At 39.6% G+C, this 18,387-nt stretch overlaps 1 protein-coding gene across 1 annotated transcript in view; it reads left to right on the forward strand.

Moving 5' to 3' along the window:
• The window catches only part of LOC592735 (pituitary homeobox x), a 57,661-nt gene extending 41,201 nt beyond the window's left edge, over nucleotides 1–16,460 (forward strand). The window contains exon 3 of the mRNA XM_030980143.1: nucleotides 13,523–16,460. Within this exon, the coding sequence (XP_030836003.1) occupies nucleotides 13,523–14,098 (576 nt within the window). The 3' untranslated portion in view covers nucleotides 14,099–16,460. The remainder of the gene's footprint in view (nucleotides 1–13,522) is intronic.
• The last annotated feature ends 1,927 nt before the right edge of the window (nucleotides 16,461–18,387 follow it).

Raw genomic sequence — 18,387 nt, forward strand, 5'->3', positions numbered from 1 at the left:
AGGAAGAGTGTGGATAATTGTGTTGTAATGATAGTGTAAGACTTCTTTCATAGGCATTCCTGTGACTAAAAATCCAAGGGGCGGTAATTGCATATAATATTTTTTAATTTAAGTACTTTTATGTATGGACATCGCCTACGCGTGACCCCCTTAATGAACCAAATTTGTTACTCTACGAACCAACGGAAAATTAAGTTTTGATGATTGTAAAAGATTCTGTAGTCACCATAATCATTCTACAGTCTGGAAAATAGGGGGCGGTAATTATATATTCTTTTTCTTTTGTTATCAGTTTATTCATGGGCTGTTAGCATTTGCAGTGTATGAGCAATTATGAGTAATTGCGTTGCAATGATATGCAACGACATTGTTACAATGTATAATTGTCACGCTTGTCGTTTATAGCTGTTCAACGAGATGAACATTTTTGGGGTCCGGAACTGGAGGCGTCCGTACAGTGTCTGTCCCATTTTACAAAGCCCCCCCCCCCCCCCCCCCCCCCCTCCACACCACACACTCAAACACATGTTAGTCCAGATTTAAGTTAGGTATGTCAATTTGGAAAAACATCTCACTGCGTTCCGGCCTCATTCGCCACATTTGTCTGTATATGTCTCTCTTGCAAACACAATTCATGCAAATCAGTACACATTATCGTTAAAGCTCGTTATTAAAAATGTAACGCGGTAATTCGCCGCGAAAAAAAAACGAACGTGTAAATGAATATAATAGCAACTGCGCGCAATAATGGTCCTGCGCGTATGTATTGAGCTCTGCCTTGTAAATTAAAAATGTGAAGAAAAAAAAACGCCACGATTTTGCCGCGTCGTATCTGATCGAGGCTTCACATGGACAAAATTAAATAGTTTGAGCCTAAGTATGCCGATTCTTTTATTTCTGAGTGCTTTTCCATGATAAGGATTTTTTTTCTCAACCATGATACAGGTTCGGTTTAAAACCGCATCTTCTCGCATTCTCTACTCCTGACTCATAAAGTTCATAGATAAACCCGGCTGCTGTCAAACAACAAAACTTGTACTCGTGAATAAGTGCCGAAAATATCCCAGCTATGCGCATTATGGGAACCTTCCTGGCCACTCTCCCTTCTCTCCTCCTCCTTCTCTTTTCTTTCAAGTTGAAAAGCAAAGAACCTTGCTATTAAAACCACACACAATGGCGGAAAGATATTTAAATGGTGTATCCCCGGCTACAATTGCCCCAGGGCAGAGCGGGGAGAAGAGCTTCACCGAGATATTTCGCCTTCGCGAGATACTGCGGAGCTCAAATCTGACCTTCACGATGTACTCTGTTGTCTGTCAAATATGATTTTTGGATATTATTTTCCTCAGTGTCGTGTTTTCCGCCGTTATCCAGCGGGAGATGTGGGAATTGGGAAGATGGAAAATAGCCCCGAGCGTGATGCCGCTTTTGAGAAGGAGAGGAAGGGATGGAGAAAGAGGAGGAGATGAACAAGTATACAGCCCTCTCCGATTCTGAGACAGTCACTCAACGCAGGCAAAAACACGTGTTATGCCTTTTTCGTCTGCACTTGCTCGCCTGCTCACCGGCGAGGCATGGTCAGTGCGTCCCCCTCGAGGAAGGCGTGATTAAGACACCGGGTTCCCCTGTCTCATCCCAAAAGAGAGCGCCCCCAAAATTGTTGATTTATGCTGCCCAAATGCCCAGCGATCACATTTCGCTGCTCTCACATCGCCCTTCAATTAAAGTCATATCTCAATGTGAATAGTAATCAGCAAAGTCACGCGTTTACAAGCCACCTTCCTGTTTGACTTGCCTCCTATCTTGCCGAAACTAGTTTTCGTCTTATCCTCTCATCTTGTTATCTCTAAGAAAAACGGTTGTCATATCCAGCTCCTATTTCACTCGTCACGCTGTCTATTCGGAGGGACAGACGCAGCGGAAGGGGAGAAACGAATTTGGCGTCAATGGGCTGAATATCGAATAATTTCTGACAAAACTGTGCTCTTTAGAACAGTATCCCTGCTGCATTGGGGGAAGGGGCGACAGTCGTCTGAGTGTATATCGAATATCACCATCGGAACCCAGTCACGCTTATTTGAAATCCCCCACTCCAAAGCTTGGCAGGCACCCCCAGGAAAGAAAGAGTTCAAATGTTTAAAATGATAACGATTCTTGGTGTGTTTCCCAAGGGTCTATTTCTCATGTTCCCCCAGCGGATGCTTCTGTTGCTATAAGGTGTGTTGATGAGTTTGGCGATAATGTAGTCTTTTAGCACTCTCACTGTCTCGGTCTTTCTTTCCACCCGTGTCTCCTTAATGCTTCCCATGACAGGAAAAACTTAATTTCTTGGCTTTTAAATGGTCTCGAAAAGTTAAAATGCCAGGCCTAGCTGCGTCGGTTTCTTGGGTCAGATGCCAAACAATGTCAAATAATGAAAACAGAAAAGCCAGTGACCTTTGATATTTGTCTTGAAGTGATTTTGAGATACAATTTTAAGGGTTTGTGTGATATCTTTTATTTCTTCATAAGTAAGTAATGATCAGTGCCAAAATACTTTTGGTACATTTGTATTAAAAAATAATACCCCAAAAGTCTCAAGCGTTCAGTTTGTACTTTTAAATCATGCCATACCTGGAACTAAGCTGCAATCTTAAGCTTAACATTTGAAGAAGGAAAAAGGGCTCTCTGTAGAAGCCAATTAGCCTATGCATGAAATTTTAATTCCCCTCACAGAATAAATATCGCGTTCATGTAAAACAGTCGAAGAAACTAGAAGACCTCAATAAATACAATACCATGATAAACCAAATAACACTTCCTATCCAACAATAGCTCAATGGAATTTCATATTATAATTGCTTCCCAACATTTTAGGGTAATCAAATATGGAGGAAAATTCTCACTCTTTTGCACCTCATGTTTTAATAGCCTTTATTTCTGTAATTCGATAGGAGTTGAAATTCACTGACGATTTTGATTTCGGAAATATGGCGATTTTCAGCAATGTAACATGTAAATCTATATAAACATCACCCCTTATAGATAATTGTGTTTTACAAATAACGCGAAGGTGAACAATTTGGTGCTCAGCTAATGGCATTTCCCTTCTCCTAAAATGGTTGACGTGTTAGAAAGAAAGGACAAGGCCGATGGACAGCCCTCATGGAACGGGAACACAATGTGTTAATTAACTTAACTATCCTCTGTTATTACATCGTCTCTCCAAGTTGACATTGGTTTATCCTCACCCTAATCATCACACACGGATTCGATGACGGTGTCGTCTTCGGAAGGATAGTTACTGCGGCGTTGTTTCATCTGTTTATTTGTCTTGGACCACACCTGAGCGTTCGTCTTGCCCGAGCTCAATATCGCTTTACCCCCGCGCTGGAGCACAATTAGCGGGACCAAGGAAAGGCCTCGCGGTCTCTTCACATCTGAAAATGTAGTCTGGATACCATGAATGCAAGCTGCAGTCATTTTGGCATTCCAGGATTAGCCAATGAGGGCGACTATTTCCGCAATGACTTAATAAATTGATTCTGATTGGCCAATAAGTAAGATTGAACGCAACTCTTTGCCATTAACCAATCAGGATGGGTGTTCTATTTTGATCCAGTTAAATACCAGTTAAAGACTTAAGATGGCAATCAAGTTGGTCTAAGAGAAACCAGGCTTTAACCTAATAACTCCTAGGAGAAACCATGACTTAATGTCTAATTCAGTCAGATTATACTTACTGATAATCACATATCTGCCACATGGAAGAGATATAGGGGGCGTAAAACATGGATTCAGCCAGCCAAAGGTTCACCAAATCTTTTAGTTTTGTATAACTGAATTGTGATTATTTTTATTTTTAGGGGGTCTCCTGTTTTATTGAAAAGTTCAAAACGAACACAATCGTAGATGGCCTTTGATCTGTGCTGACAAGACACGTTCTCCGTCGTTCTTAGATATTCCATGTGAAACGGTCCCTTCGTGATACCAGATAGTACACGAAGGTGTTACTAATTTACACCTAGATGCCCCAATGGCTGAGGCAATTAATGAGAGGGCCGGTTAAATTTCATTGATGAATCGGATATAGAACCCTCATGGCGTCGCCCAAACTACGCCAACATTTGCTTCTTGGAACGGGGAGTGTGGATTATCTTTATTCTCATTAATTTTCTCCTTCGCTTTCTGTCTCCCTTCATTACAGTTCATACTCAGTTTTCCATTTCCCGTCTTGTTTATGGTCGTCTTGCAACAAAACTTTGCATTTTCAAAATAGAAATGGATCGCCGCCTTGTCGTCACAAAGAAATGGCGTTGCCTAGGATAGACCATCCCAGTAACATCCCTTCTAGTCACAAAGCCATTCTTTTTGCAGAACTACTCGAAGGCGAAAATGACAAAAGTAGGCTAGATGACTGGAAAAGAGAAAATAGTTATTTGATTCTAAAACTTGGTAAGGTTTGAGTAGAATTTCTTTAAATGGCAGTACACAATGACATGAGGGGATACAGTGTTCTGGGGTGTCCTAACTCATAAGCGCTTCATTTTATAATGCAAATGGATTATAAGGCCAAGCACATTCTTGATTCTCAATGCCATTGGGCATGCCTTGCATCTTTGTGCCCTGTGGGTCCATATAGTAGTTGAGGAAGGGAACAGCGAAGATCAAGTACAAGAACATGGTGTTGTTGAGAAGGCATAACAGCCACTCTCTTTTTCTCTTCCCTCGTCTGTCGTCACCCCGCGCGGTCGGGGTGTCAACGCCGCATTATCGCGCCGATGTTGTGGCATTCCTCCGTCCCCCGAAACCCATCATCCCTCGCCTCACCTTTCCCCGCCGAGACCCCTTTGTTCCTCGCCGACCAGGTGTAAAACTCGACATGCCGACGATACCAATCTGGCCTGCCTGTCATTCAGTTCCAGAATATACAAGTAAACCCATCTTTCTCGCCTTTCGCTCGCCCCGTCAGTTTATTTCACCTTTCGATTCCACGGCTTGCTTTTCCATCTTTCTTTCTCTTTGTGTATATATACGCGGGCTCGTCGACCTTTCCTTGTGCTTCTCGGAACAAATCTCGCAAGACGTGTGAAAGATTTGAATACCACATTGAAGCTATCGGTACAAGACTAGTCCTTACAGATGATGCCAATTCACACCACGTCTTACAATACAGTATGAAAACACTGATGCTAATAATTATGATCAAATCTCAGTCAATTTTGCTATTTACAATTTTTATTAATAACAGTTATTTTGTTATCATATATTTGTCAGTGCTTGAAAATTATAACTACTTTATTCTTTCGTAGGGTGGTAGACTTGCACTGAGAAGAAAAAAATCAGCAAAGGAAAGCCAATACTGCAGCTACCTCCTGTGTTGGTCGTTATTAAAGATGATACCCCCATAGCATCAAAAACACGAGTTTATCGAGAGCAGGCCCGGTGCGGGGTGGTGGCGCTCATTCATTTCATAATTTCATACCTGTTCGCACATCGCTTACACCAACACCGGTCGCTAATATAGCGTAGCCGACGAGGGGCGGAAACTCGAGCCTTCGTCGCATTTGGAGCGTATTATTTGTGCACGCCATACAAGCCTTCGTGTCAAGGGCTTCTTCAAATAACATGTTGCCCCGCACTGCATGCCGGGAAGTGATGAAAAGCGCGCCATCGTCAACCAGCAAGCAAGCAGAAGACACACGCATTTTCATTCCTACCTGATGACATTAAAGGTGAAAACAAACAAAATGCAAAACATGGTCTTCCATTTCCCCCACTAAACACAACAAAAGCTCTCACGACAACTTCCCTTCCTCAATATATCACACAAACAAGACTGTTTCACGAAGCAGACTGAAGCCGAACAGTGAATGAGAATTTACCTTCATAGCTGACAGGCACAGGAGAAGGAAAATGATTTTAAAATAGTGGCCCGAATTCACAAAGGAGGTTTGTCCACAAACCTAGGATTATGTGCGTCATATGACGCGTTTCGACGCCATAACCAAGGTTTGTCAAAACGCGTCATATGACGCACGTAATTCTAGGTTTGTCGACAAACCTCCTTCGTGAATTCGGGCCACAGGGATTGTAAACCCTTTGATATAAATCTTTCACATTAAATAATATTTTTATTTTGGCAACCGATCTAAAACTATCCTCAAACAGAAAAATGAAGGTGTACAATAATGTACTCTGAAGCAGATAATGGTGAGGTAACCATCTCAGTGGTTTAAAATGACCTTCAAGACCTTTAACAGTAGGTCTTCAGTAGATGGGCTTCGGAGGAAATCTCCCTAACCGCTTAAACGTGAAACTAAATTGGGATTAAATCATTCCTAGAAAGTTCAAGACAGCATTTCAACATGATCAAAAGTTCCTACATAACTAAAAGTTTCTCATGTTCTACATAAGTATCCAACCAGTGCTGATCAAATTCTCTGGGAACTCTTACAATAAGACATTTCCGACAAGTAGAGTTACCCCGACATCTGCGTATGGTGTCTTTAAATTTCATCTCTCTCCCACAGATTTACTCCCTTGTTATCTTTTCACCTGCGACGATTCTCCATTTCAATGTTGGACATCATGTAAAGCAATATGGGATCGAAAGGAGATGCAAAATTGGGTTGTATCTGGGATAATTTTTGTAACTTTGTTCTGACGGATCGAATGTACCAATTATCCTCACCTGGCGTCAAATCCTGATTCCAGGGTGACGACAGATCTTCTGCCTTTTAAGATTTTTCCTGTCAGGCCGCGATGCCGGTGATGGGAAGACATCATTCCCTTATATCAATCGATACCGGTCCTGGTAAGTTTCGAAAGTATTTCACACCTGTAACACCTGCAAAATGGATAATAGTTATGACCTTGTATCACATTTTCATCAACAAATAAGTCGAGAGATACTGAGGAGATACGGAGGGAATCTTATTTACACGAAGCAATGACGCAGGTGGATGGTTGGAGGAATGCTCCTTTGTCGCTTTTGTCTTGAATTTTGTTTCATTTTTATCCTGGGAAAACTGGAGCTGTGAATTACGGTTGAAAGATTGAGATTGAACTCTTGAGTAGGGATAAGATTACTAAAAAGTATTCTAAAGTTGGAATAAAACATCTTCAGTAGGATTTTATGAGACATTCATTCTTACATCTACTAATGATCATTACAAGAAATTGACAATAGACTTTTGTTCTCTAAAAGGGGGGTTTATTCAAGCCATGTAGCATGTATTTGATGTAGATCCAGCTTTGGTTACCATGTACATAATTATGGAAATTCAACATAATCTTCAGGTAAATAAAAGATATACCAAAGCTAGATTGGGGTCAACTTTGTTTAGCTACCGTGGAGTGGACAATAGTTTAGTTTTGTAAACGAAATGGGCACTATTTTACGAAATATAATAATCAAACTACAAAACAAGTTGTGAGCTTGTGAATCATTTGTGGTGACGACTGACAATGTCTTCTCATTTGATGTAATGATAACCCCCTGTCACTCTGTCTGGTCGTGTGTTTTGCGAGCTTCTTTGGTCGTATTGACACTGAACATGCTGAAGAAGAGTCACCAGGGAGATAATTAAGTGTGGAAATTTCACCGCCAAATTCCTGCCATTTTGCCACTGTTTTCCTTCAACACAACCCGAGAACGCGTGGGCAGTGCTCTTAAGCCGAGTGTAATCTTAACAGAATACTTATTTCCCCTGTTTTTCCTTAAAGACACCTTCTCAAGTTCGACGTTCCAGTGTCAGTTTACCTTTTACTTCCTTCTCCCCGAGCGTGAATCTGTGGCGGGTCGTTCTTTAGTGTGCGGCAAACGTTGCAGTTTTCGGCTGGTGGCCTAGGCGAGTCACGGCGAATTTCTCTTATGTCTTGGGTCATCTTGTTTGGGCGATGTGTCAGCTTTTTTGTCTTTCCCCCACAAAATGGCTGTCGAATAAAGAAGAAAAAATGATAAACCTGATTGAGATGGCTAAAATCAGGGCTCAATCACATGTTGGTGAATATCAGTATAAGGTAGAAAAATGTGGACAGATCGATATCTCAATCGTGGTTGGCGAGATGAAACGGAAAAAAAATCTTTTTCGATTCTTGATTCATCAAAATGGCAATGATATCCTAAATACTTTTTTTTTAAACACAATATGGACTAACAAATATTTGCATAAAATCATTTCCCCTGTAACTAACACTCAAATGACTACATGTAGCAATGAATGTATTAACTTATTGTCTGTGTTGTCACATAAGGTTTACAATAACCTAACCACCATGTCAATCGACGAGTTCACGGTAGACATTATGTAAGCATGATTAGGGAAATGAAATGAAGCTAGCAAGGTGTTTCTGTGTTTATTTATAATTCCCAACACATGAGGGTTTCTGAAGATGACACTGAAACTGTCTCTTGACTGTTAGCACGTGAGGTTTCTGGTTCGTTGGTCTGCGTGACGTCTAAGACAGTTCCTATGATTGATGTTAGTCACAGCGTAATATTAATACCGATTCGCTTCAAGGACGATTGTCTGGGGTTTACCTTTGTTAGCATGAATATCTAGGATTTTAATTTTCATCCTTTTATTCTCAATCTGCTCAAGTCGACAAATTACCTTTTGTGACCAAAAAAGAAGGTTGAATAATTAATAACCATGATCTAATGAGAATAGATGTTACTTTCCAAAGCCATATTTTAGCTGATATAGTCGAGAGTCCTGATCAAAATAAAAAATGCTTGAAGCTTAGACTTTTAAAAGAAGGACGCTCTAGATCATTTCCTTCTTCAAGAAGCAGTCGACGTGTCGGCCTACTTTGTCACAGATGTTCATTTTTAAGAGAATGAAAGACTGTGATCCTGGTTATAACGAAAATATTCATGCGTTATGACATTAAGATTGGTTGTGCTTTCCTTTCCAAAGAGCATTTTGTTGTCTGGTGACCTCCTCTGAACTGTAGTTAATGTGGGTCTTCTTGGACGAATTACCGAGTTATTTGAAAGCTATAATCCCATGGAAATGATCTCAAGACGTGTTTTTATTTCTCGTTTCCCTTAACAGCATCCCTTCTTGTTTTACTCTCACTGACAGGGAGGTGGGAGGGTGGGAGTGGAGTCGCAACAAATTTCCATGACCCCGTTATCCACCCACCATCACATCACCCCCTTCTTATCACCTCTCCCGTCCCAACCGTACCCCTGCTTATTACCCCTCCTCTGCCCCAATTGCGTCCATCAAACGTCTTATCATGGACAAGACACACTGCGATAGCAGACACCAGTAATTTATTCCGAAGACGCCGCGAAGCAAGTATCTGTGACGCGATGCTTCCGATCGGAGCGGAGACCTCCTCTGTGTTGCTTCCAAGTTCATCAAGGTCCATCTTGTCGGAGGCGATTAGGGGATTTAAACTGGAAAGAAATTTAGGAGACCCCGAAGAACATGCTGGTGCATTACTTGCAATTGTATATATTGCCATCGTGAGAGAGGGGCTTAACACGCGCGTATGGGAGGCATAAATCAGTTGGAGATGACGATTTGTTGAGTGTGATTTGTTTGGCTTTTTAATAATTGTAACAATTTCCATGGTGTTGTCACTCCAGTTTAGTTGCTCTTGTGGGAGGCATAAATCAGTTGGAGCTGATGACTTGTTGGGTATGATTTGTTTGGCTTTTTAATAATTGTAACCATTTCCATGCTGTTGTCTCTCTACTTTCGTTGACTTTGTTGTTGTGCAGTTCGTGTTTTATTGGAAGCATGACACATTACTTATTCCATGGCACTGTTGCACAAAAACTTACCATTGATGGTAACTTTTCCATCAATGGCAACTACCATGGTAACAGGGCTCAACAGCCAATCAAAATCAAGGTTTACATGGTAGTTACCATTAATGGCAAAGTTACCATCAATGGTAAGTTTTGTGCAACGGGCGCATGTGAACGTTAGATAATGGCTATTTATGTTGACCAGTGAGTACAGTGTCTTTCCTATAATGTACAAGGGGAAACCCGAAATGGTTAATCCAAAAGTATATGATTACGAAGTTGCCGATCAACAATTTAACAACACCACATATAAGTAAACTGGGTTAAATAACCATATATATATATCGTTGAAACATATAAGAGCCCCAGTATGAAGCAACGTTGATGTTGACCGAACAACACTCTTCTTCTTCTTCTTCTTCTTCTTCTTCTTCTTCTTCTTCTTCTTCTTCTTCTTCTTCTTCTTCTTCTTCCAATGGACTACATCCCTCTGTCAGTGTATTGTCCAAGACATGGCCAAGGGCATGCGCAGATAGATGAAGCGCATGAGACAGTAAATGGTCTTCCCTGTCAATATTCAAGTCTAAAAATACAGCTAGATAAGCCCTGTCACACTGAGGAGACAGCTCGGGTGCAAATCCATGTAAATCTGTTTGCTTTTTAAAAGATCGCAATCATTAAGTAGTAATCAGCGGCTGAAAACCTATAGCTTCGGTTGACTTGCGTAGCCGGAGCCCTCTGGCCCTCGGATTCCGTTGGCGGATCGAATTTGGTTACCGGTTAGCACCTGCAAGGCTTATTATACATGCATGACATGAAAACCGACGTGAAAAGAGGATGCAATCCGCGGTTAATCCGGAGTATAATGTTCAAGGAAGGGTTCTAGATGTCTGGAGGCAGAGTGGTGGGGATCCTATGGATGATTTCACCCGAAGATCTCGCCAAGCCTTGGGTGCAGACAACAGTGACTTTACGGGGCTTAATGGAAGGGATGTCAAGCTTAGAGATACTCCGAGTGTCAATTGGGAACGATGCCATTTATGTCATATGGCTTATTAAAGAAGAGAGTTATTTAACATAAGCAATTCATTGATGATAACATAAATGGTCCTTTTCGAAAGAAACAAAACGTGAAGCAAAGACGTTGTCCTAATAATTATGAAATGTATACGGTAATTGTATTAACAACATTGTGATATTATTTACATCAATGCTAGGAATTCGTGAAAGTTTTTGCGATAGTTGATACATTTTCTCATTATTTCTCCATCTGATTTTCCACATTTCTCCCCATCCTCTTTCAAACACTTTTTCTTCCTGTGTTCCTTTATCATTTCCTTTCAATATTTTCCACTGCATTCAATCTCCCATTTGAATGTAAACGGAATCCTTTTTTATTAATACGTGATAGAATCTCTATATTACATTTTCGTTCAATCTATTTCGAATTAACCAAACGCAAACTGATGAAACAACAAATGGTGTAGAAATGTAACACTAATATGTTTCCAATGTAAAACGTTGGTGCCCTCCTTGTAGAACCTACAGTGATTGCTTTGGGCAGGTGTATATACTCTAGTGTTAAATGAGAGAGTGATGATGGTGGATCTAAAGCGTGTTTTCTTCGGCTTGCTACACTCAAAGACTCCATTTCCGTCGCAAGTCTAAGAATAACATGGCGATGAAACATTTCGGGAGAAAAAGGAAACAAATGTCTACAAATCGTTTCGTTTGTGATGAATAATTTTTTTTCTTCTGGAGACGCGTAATGGTATTTGAATAAAACATGGGACTTCGATCTATAACAGTTCGGTTCGCAATACGTATGCTTTGAAAGGGGGGTATCACCCCACCCTCGTCCATTTTTGTAAATGATTTTTTCTTTTCTTTTGTCTCTATCTTATTGCATCAATATTACCAATATTTTCAGAAACTAGTATATATAAGCATTTATTTACGGTTTTAGTGATCATACCGAATATTCGGTCTCCTTGCTTGTACCGCTAACATTTTTTGTATCAATGGTTTCCAAATATCGTATGCAGCTGATTCTGACAATATTGAATTAGTCACCAAACATTTCTACTTTTTTTCTACATTACTTCATCATTCAGGAAACGATTTTTTATTTTATTTTTATCATCCAGTTTCCGTCTTCCCTTATTCCTCATGAACATTAACACGTTCCATATGGTTACTGCCAAGGTGCCAAAGCTTCCTAGCATTTAGCCAAACACATGGCCATTTTTATTTTCTCCAAAAATTTCACCAAATCGCCTTTCTCCTAATTTTCCCACTGAAAATTCAGTGCGGATGGACAAGCACATCACATATATGTGCTGAAATATTTAGAGTGACAAAGTATAAGATGCAGTAGGTCCCACACGTGGTTTCCATATATGTGAGTTAACCATCCACGTTCCATACATCCCAACAGAAGATTTAGACCACCTTTTCTCTCAAATGGCTTCCTTACATTTTTCTTACATTTTTTCAATTTTCTCTTCTTCGGTCTTTTTTTTTTCTTTCTTTCTTTTCTCTTTTTTTTTCTGGGGGTGGTCGTTGCAGCGCAATTGTGCAATTTCTTCAATGGAACTGTTTGATTCTTCCTGCCAGATGTTATTTCCATAATTCGCTGTAAAGCCCTTTTTTCCTCCGAGATATCTCCATACATCTTGTAATCTTGTGTTCTCGATGCTGTCTATTTTTATACGCAGGTTCAGACATTGTTTCTGTGTTCTTTCTAAAAATATAACTCTCCATGTTGCACTGGCAGTGGCGGATCCAAAATTGAGAAAAAAATCATGTAAAATCACGTGATTTTAACCTTTTTTGGGGGTTGGGCCCCCCCCCCTGGCGCTCAAGGGGGGGGTGCAAATCGAAATTTTTTTGAGGATAAAAAAAAAAAAAAATGTGCTCACTACCCCCCCCCCCCCACTGAACGAATTTTTGGCCGGCGGGTTTTCAAATTTTCGGGAGCAAAAAAAAAAAAAAAAAAAAAAAAAAAAAAATTGTGCTCTGTACCCCCCCCCCCCCCCCCCCCCCCCCCCCCACTGAGCGACTTTTCGGCCGGCGCGATTTTCAAATTTTCGGGAGCAAAAAAAAAAAAAGTTGGGCCCCCTCCCCTAAGAAATCCTGGATCCGCGCCTGTGCACTGGAATGACCCGCATCAAGATCATGTGTAGATGCATGTATTGTTTCGTTCTGTGTCTTGTAAATTTTGAATCGGGCGCCTTGGAAATAGCAGGATTAATCTGTGAATGACAGGATATTATAATGTAGGCCTACTCAAAAACCGTTCTCACGTTATCACATTTTTTATGATTGGAGGGGGTTTAGAATATGAAAAAGGGATACATGAATACAATTAGAAAGGTATGTCGTATTGGGTTTTAAAAGGAGCACATGTCCCTAGTGCCCCCCCCCCCCCTCCGAGGAACACAAATTAATGTACAAATTATTTACAAACATCAATTAGCGGCCTATATAATACCGTGAATACATTAAAGAGTTGAATTATGTGGGAAGTATCATCTGATCCAAGAAATCAGGAAAATGGTATTATATGTTATTCAAGATATTGTATTCATCGATGTGATGGAGGGATAATTGATATAAATTATTTTTGCGTTCTCTTTTCTTTTACTTTTGTTTTAATTTGTCGAAACCCTGTCAAGATATATAAAATGTCACTGCAATCTGTGATTGTTCTTCTCTTTGTTCTGTTTATTCTAAATGCTCATAATTTCTTATTCATTTTTTATCTTTATGCAGATTTGGTTCAAGAACCGTCGTGCAAAATGGAGGAAACGCGAACGCAATCAACTAAATGAACTCAAGAACGGACTAGGACAACATCATTTTAATGGACTCATGCAACCTTTCGATGAGGGGCTGTATTCGGGATATTCTTATAGTAACTGGGCATCAGCGAAACCTACAGCGCCTATGAGCTCAAAAGGATTCGCATGGCCGCTGAATTCAGTGAACCCCTTGTCGGTGACCAGCCAACCCATGTGTTTCAACCCCCAATCCAGTATGACGACGTCGTTTTCGCCCGCCACGCCCGTGAACGGCGTCGGCTCGCAACTGAACACTCTGAACAATGCAGCAGCAGCAGCCGCAGCCGGCGCCGCGCCTGGCTGCCCCTACGCCACGGCGCCGGGGACGCCGTACGTCTACCGAGAGCCTTGCACGAACAGCATAGCATCGCTACGTCTGAAAGCGAAGCAGCATTCGGAGAGCATGACTAGCATGACGGGCCTTACCTATCCCGTCCGCCAGAGCCCTACCTTCTCGGCCTGCCAGTACGCTGCTGGCCAGTACACGAGTTTCAGCGGACCCTCTTGATTTACGACGAAGTAATGTCATCTATAAAAACCAATTCCAGATTCCTGTACATTTTGCCATGTAAAAGATGAAGAAAGATAATTGAATTATCAAATATTTATGATGTTAGCGATGAGTTTTACCAGAGTTACCAATCGACTTGTGCATTGTCAACACGCCAGAGTAAACGTGCTGCACAGTGCAGAGCTGGCGTTTCGGTTGTTGATTTTCAGTCATCATCATCAACAAAATGACTCTTTGATTATCCATTTAATTTTAAATTACTATGAATAATATTCAAGCGTCATTCGTGCCGGAGTTCCTAATCTTGAGAAGAAATTAAATGTATGCAAAACATATCAATAGTCGTCATGAGCTAGTTTATACATAATTATGTGATTGTAATGTTCCTATATCAAATTCAACACGTATATACCTACGTATATAATTTACGGATCCGATTTTAATACATAAGACCGTGATTACAGCCAATTATAAATTATCATTGCATGATGGTAGTTGTGACATAGCTGTATTTCAAAGGAAAAAACACAATTTATGGACATTCATTCCATGTGCCTTATTTTCTAAAGGTATTTTATTTAGGAAATACGAAACGTTTTCGTACCTACGGTTCCTTTCTTGGTGGTATTTTCTTCCCCGAATTTCTAGCGATGGCACAAAGTTTTATACAGTCATACACTGAAGACAGTCATTGGAGAAATATAAAGTTTACAATTTTAAAAAATCAATATAATGGTGCTATAAGTTAAAGAGTGCAAGACAAGTCCGCGAAACGGTAGATGGAACCATCGTTATTAATGTAAATATTCAAACAGTGAAAAATACGGGGTGTACAGTTCAAAAAGAATATTTGTTCTAAATGTCTTTTTTAGTGATGTTGATGAATGTTTTACAGTTACGTTATTGTTTTTTATGTTCTCTTTTCCACTGTGTCACGAAGTTGGGATCACATTTAGATGTGCTGTCGTGTCAAAATAAGTATCATTTTTGGTTGTTATTTTATGTTATTTTTATTTGTTTCTTTTGATCCACCAATGGAATTGGGACGTGGTAAACGAATATTAACATATCATGAAATTAACGCAAATCCATTGTTTTAATCATCGCAGACGATTCGTATAGCAATAGGCTCATACAGGCTCGTTCCATAATTCTGAAAAATTATTCAACGGAAATTTCCTCACCGTCAATATACGTTACACTCAATTTCCACGCTACATCCGGGTGAGTGATATTGTAAAAACATTCTGATCGGGTAGTTTATTTTAGTTGTAAATGACGTCTTGCGTGATAAAGTTAATTATCTGTAAGCTTGGACGATGGTAGTTCTTTCTAATAGATTACTACCAGATTATGTTAATGAAAAAAATCATAGAATTTTTCGCAATTTCCTGTTTGTGTCTCTTGCAATCATGTTATATCCTAAGTAGAAAGAAATGTCCCTTTTCGAACAAGACTTAATTAATTTGAAAGGTTCTGCTAAGTTATGCTCAATTTCTATGTATTACCAACATTCTAATTTGTATTTTAGATCATGACTTTATTCTAAATTTCTCGCTTGATCAGTTGTTCTTACCAGGAAAGTTCGCCATTTTGAAATATCATGTGGGACATTGGATCGGCTACGTGTATTTCATGCAGAACCATTACAAAATGGCAAAATAGAGTTAATTTTGAAAATACCAAAGAATTCCATATATAATTTCGAAACTTTCATTTTAGTTGGTGATATTGTGATAATTCATAATTCTTGGATGCACTTCATAGTATTTTGATGAATCAGTTAATCGAAATCGGAGAAAAGGGAGATTTAGATAGTGGCCGTGATTCATAATGATTCATAACTGAGACAAGGTAGGCCTACATAAGTTGATTCATCAACATCTCTATTTGATTCGTTTCTGATCTCCGAGTTTGTGTTTCCCTCTTTCTTGCAGTTCTTATACACGTACAAGAAGAATGTTCGCTCGTACCTAAGAGAATTTAAATGATTACTTCTTTTATTTAAATAATTTCTTGTCCCGTTTTGTAACTTTTTGTAATACACGACACCCGTGATAGTTTTCACTGAAAGTTTCCTGTAGAAAATGTAGAAAGTTAAAACAAAAAAAATTATGCAAAGAAAGTGAGATGTAAATAATTATGTTTAGTCAAGTGACTATCAGATGAAACGTTTCCATGGAAACAGGATTGTGGTGTATTCATGAATTAAGCGGAGAATATGAGGGTGTGAAATGATCTTGAAAAAAAATAGTTTGTGAGAAAAAAGTGATGAGCGTTTCTTGTTCATGTTTTTTACAAACGTATATCGACTCGTGACCTTTTTACTATATAATAAACGGTGGACTTTAAAATACGAGATTCTTGTTGAATATTGTCTTTCTTCCATTTATTGTCTACAACAATGTTCTTATCCTTCTATGTAGATCATTTCTTCAGTCAATCAATCATTTAGTCGGAAATTACAATTTTGATAACTGTTTTTCATCATGTATTTTTTAACGACTTATACTGATCAGAAGGGTTTGTGTAACATGACCCCATTGAGTAATTCGTCCATACTTACTCCGCTTTTGGGTGGAATTGAAGCAAATATGAAGTGTCCATGATAAAATTGAAAAACTTTTGAGAGATTGAGAGAGTCGACATTTTTTATTAGTATTGAACAGCTATTAGACAAAATTATTATTCGACAACAAAATGCTGTTATAGTGTAAGAGAGGTTACATAATACCAACATGGTCAAATTTAGGGACCCTGATAATGATGATGCAATAGAGAAGGAAAATAATAGTGGTGGTGGTGGTGTTGGTGGTGGTGGTGGTGGTGGTGGTGGTGGTGGTGGTGTAATGATGATGATGATGATATTGATGTGCTGATGATAATGATTGACGAGTGGGATAGCTGTGAGGTATGATAAAGTATGAGGGCAAGAAGACAGGGCAGGCAAAGAGCGTTACAGAAAGACGATGTGACCTGTTCCCAGACTCTCTCCTGAGCAGTGTCGTTGCTGATTTGCATGTACTTCTTCCAACTAGTAAGATTGGTGTCGTCCCTACACGAATGGGAAGGAAACAAATCGACGAATCCCGCCCTCACACAACCCACACACACACACACACACACACCCATATCGATCCCAATGCCCCTCAATAATTGAACCCACACAAATGCCATGGTGACCATGGTGATGATGATGATGGTGATGATGATGATGATAAGGGTGGTGATGATCATGAAATTGAGGAGGAGGTACGTGATGATGATGTTGATAATTATCATGGAATGGAAGAAGAAGAGGTCAAGATGATGATGATGATAATGATGATGATGCCCACGAGTGAATGGATGAATAAACGGAGAGCATCTCGGGTTCATTTCGTCACTGCACTTTTCCTCCTTCACTGCAAAAACAATACATCCATTTCGAGCAAAAAGGTCTTTGTTATTCCATTGTGCAAACGATAACACCAGATATAATAGATTCAGGCCGAGTCGCAAGTTCAAGGGCGAATTGGATGTACATCCTCAGGATAGGATAGTTTCCTATCCATCCGTCTGCTATTATTTCTTTCTCGGGTCTTTCTTCTTCTTAATTTTTACCAAGCCTTAAACTTTTGATTATACAAAAAGGAAAAAACTAAATGGCTGCATGAGAACGTTGACGATAATGAAACAATTATGAAACTAAGAGATTTTAATAAATACCTTCATTGTTCACCTTTATTCTAATTGGAATTTATTTTGGCCTCAAAATAGATATACGCCAATCAAGAAAGATTACAATTAATAGTGGCAAATAATAATAGTCCCCTCCCTTGTCCAAATTTCACGTAATAGCATGTCATGGAATAGACATTAACTAATATTGTAATCAGGTAATTATAAACTATGATGTATAGCTGCAGCAGGTGTTTATGTTTTAAATTAATTTTCTATCTTTCTCTTTCCCCTTCACCCTTCTCTCTCTCTCTCTCTCTCCCTCTCTCCCCTTCCCGTTATAGCTTTAAGAATAAGAGACACACTACTGCAACCTCACGGGAAATTTTGTTTATCTTTTTTTAATAATTACATTGACGAAAGTCATTATTAATTAAAAAAACTCAGTTATCATGTCATTTTTAGATGACATATATAATGAAAATCCGAACATGGTTAACACAATTTTGATTTCGATGTCCTTGGACTGAGGCCAGTGGATACTCTTCGGAGAGGATCGAAGCAAAATAATGACCTTTGACCTTGGAAAGCCTGGCTCGCATTTGGTCGTCACTCGTCACCAGTGA

This window comes from Strongylocentrotus purpuratus, unplaced genomic scaffold, assembly GCF_000002235.5.
Source record: "Strongylocentrotus purpuratus isolate Spur 01 unplaced genomic scaffold, Spur_5.0 spur5_scaffold_10, whole genome shotgun sequence".
Classification (NCBI taxonomy): domain Eukaryota; kingdom Metazoa; phylum Echinodermata; class Echinoidea; order Camarodonta; family Strongylocentrotidae; genus Strongylocentrotus; species Strongylocentrotus purpuratus.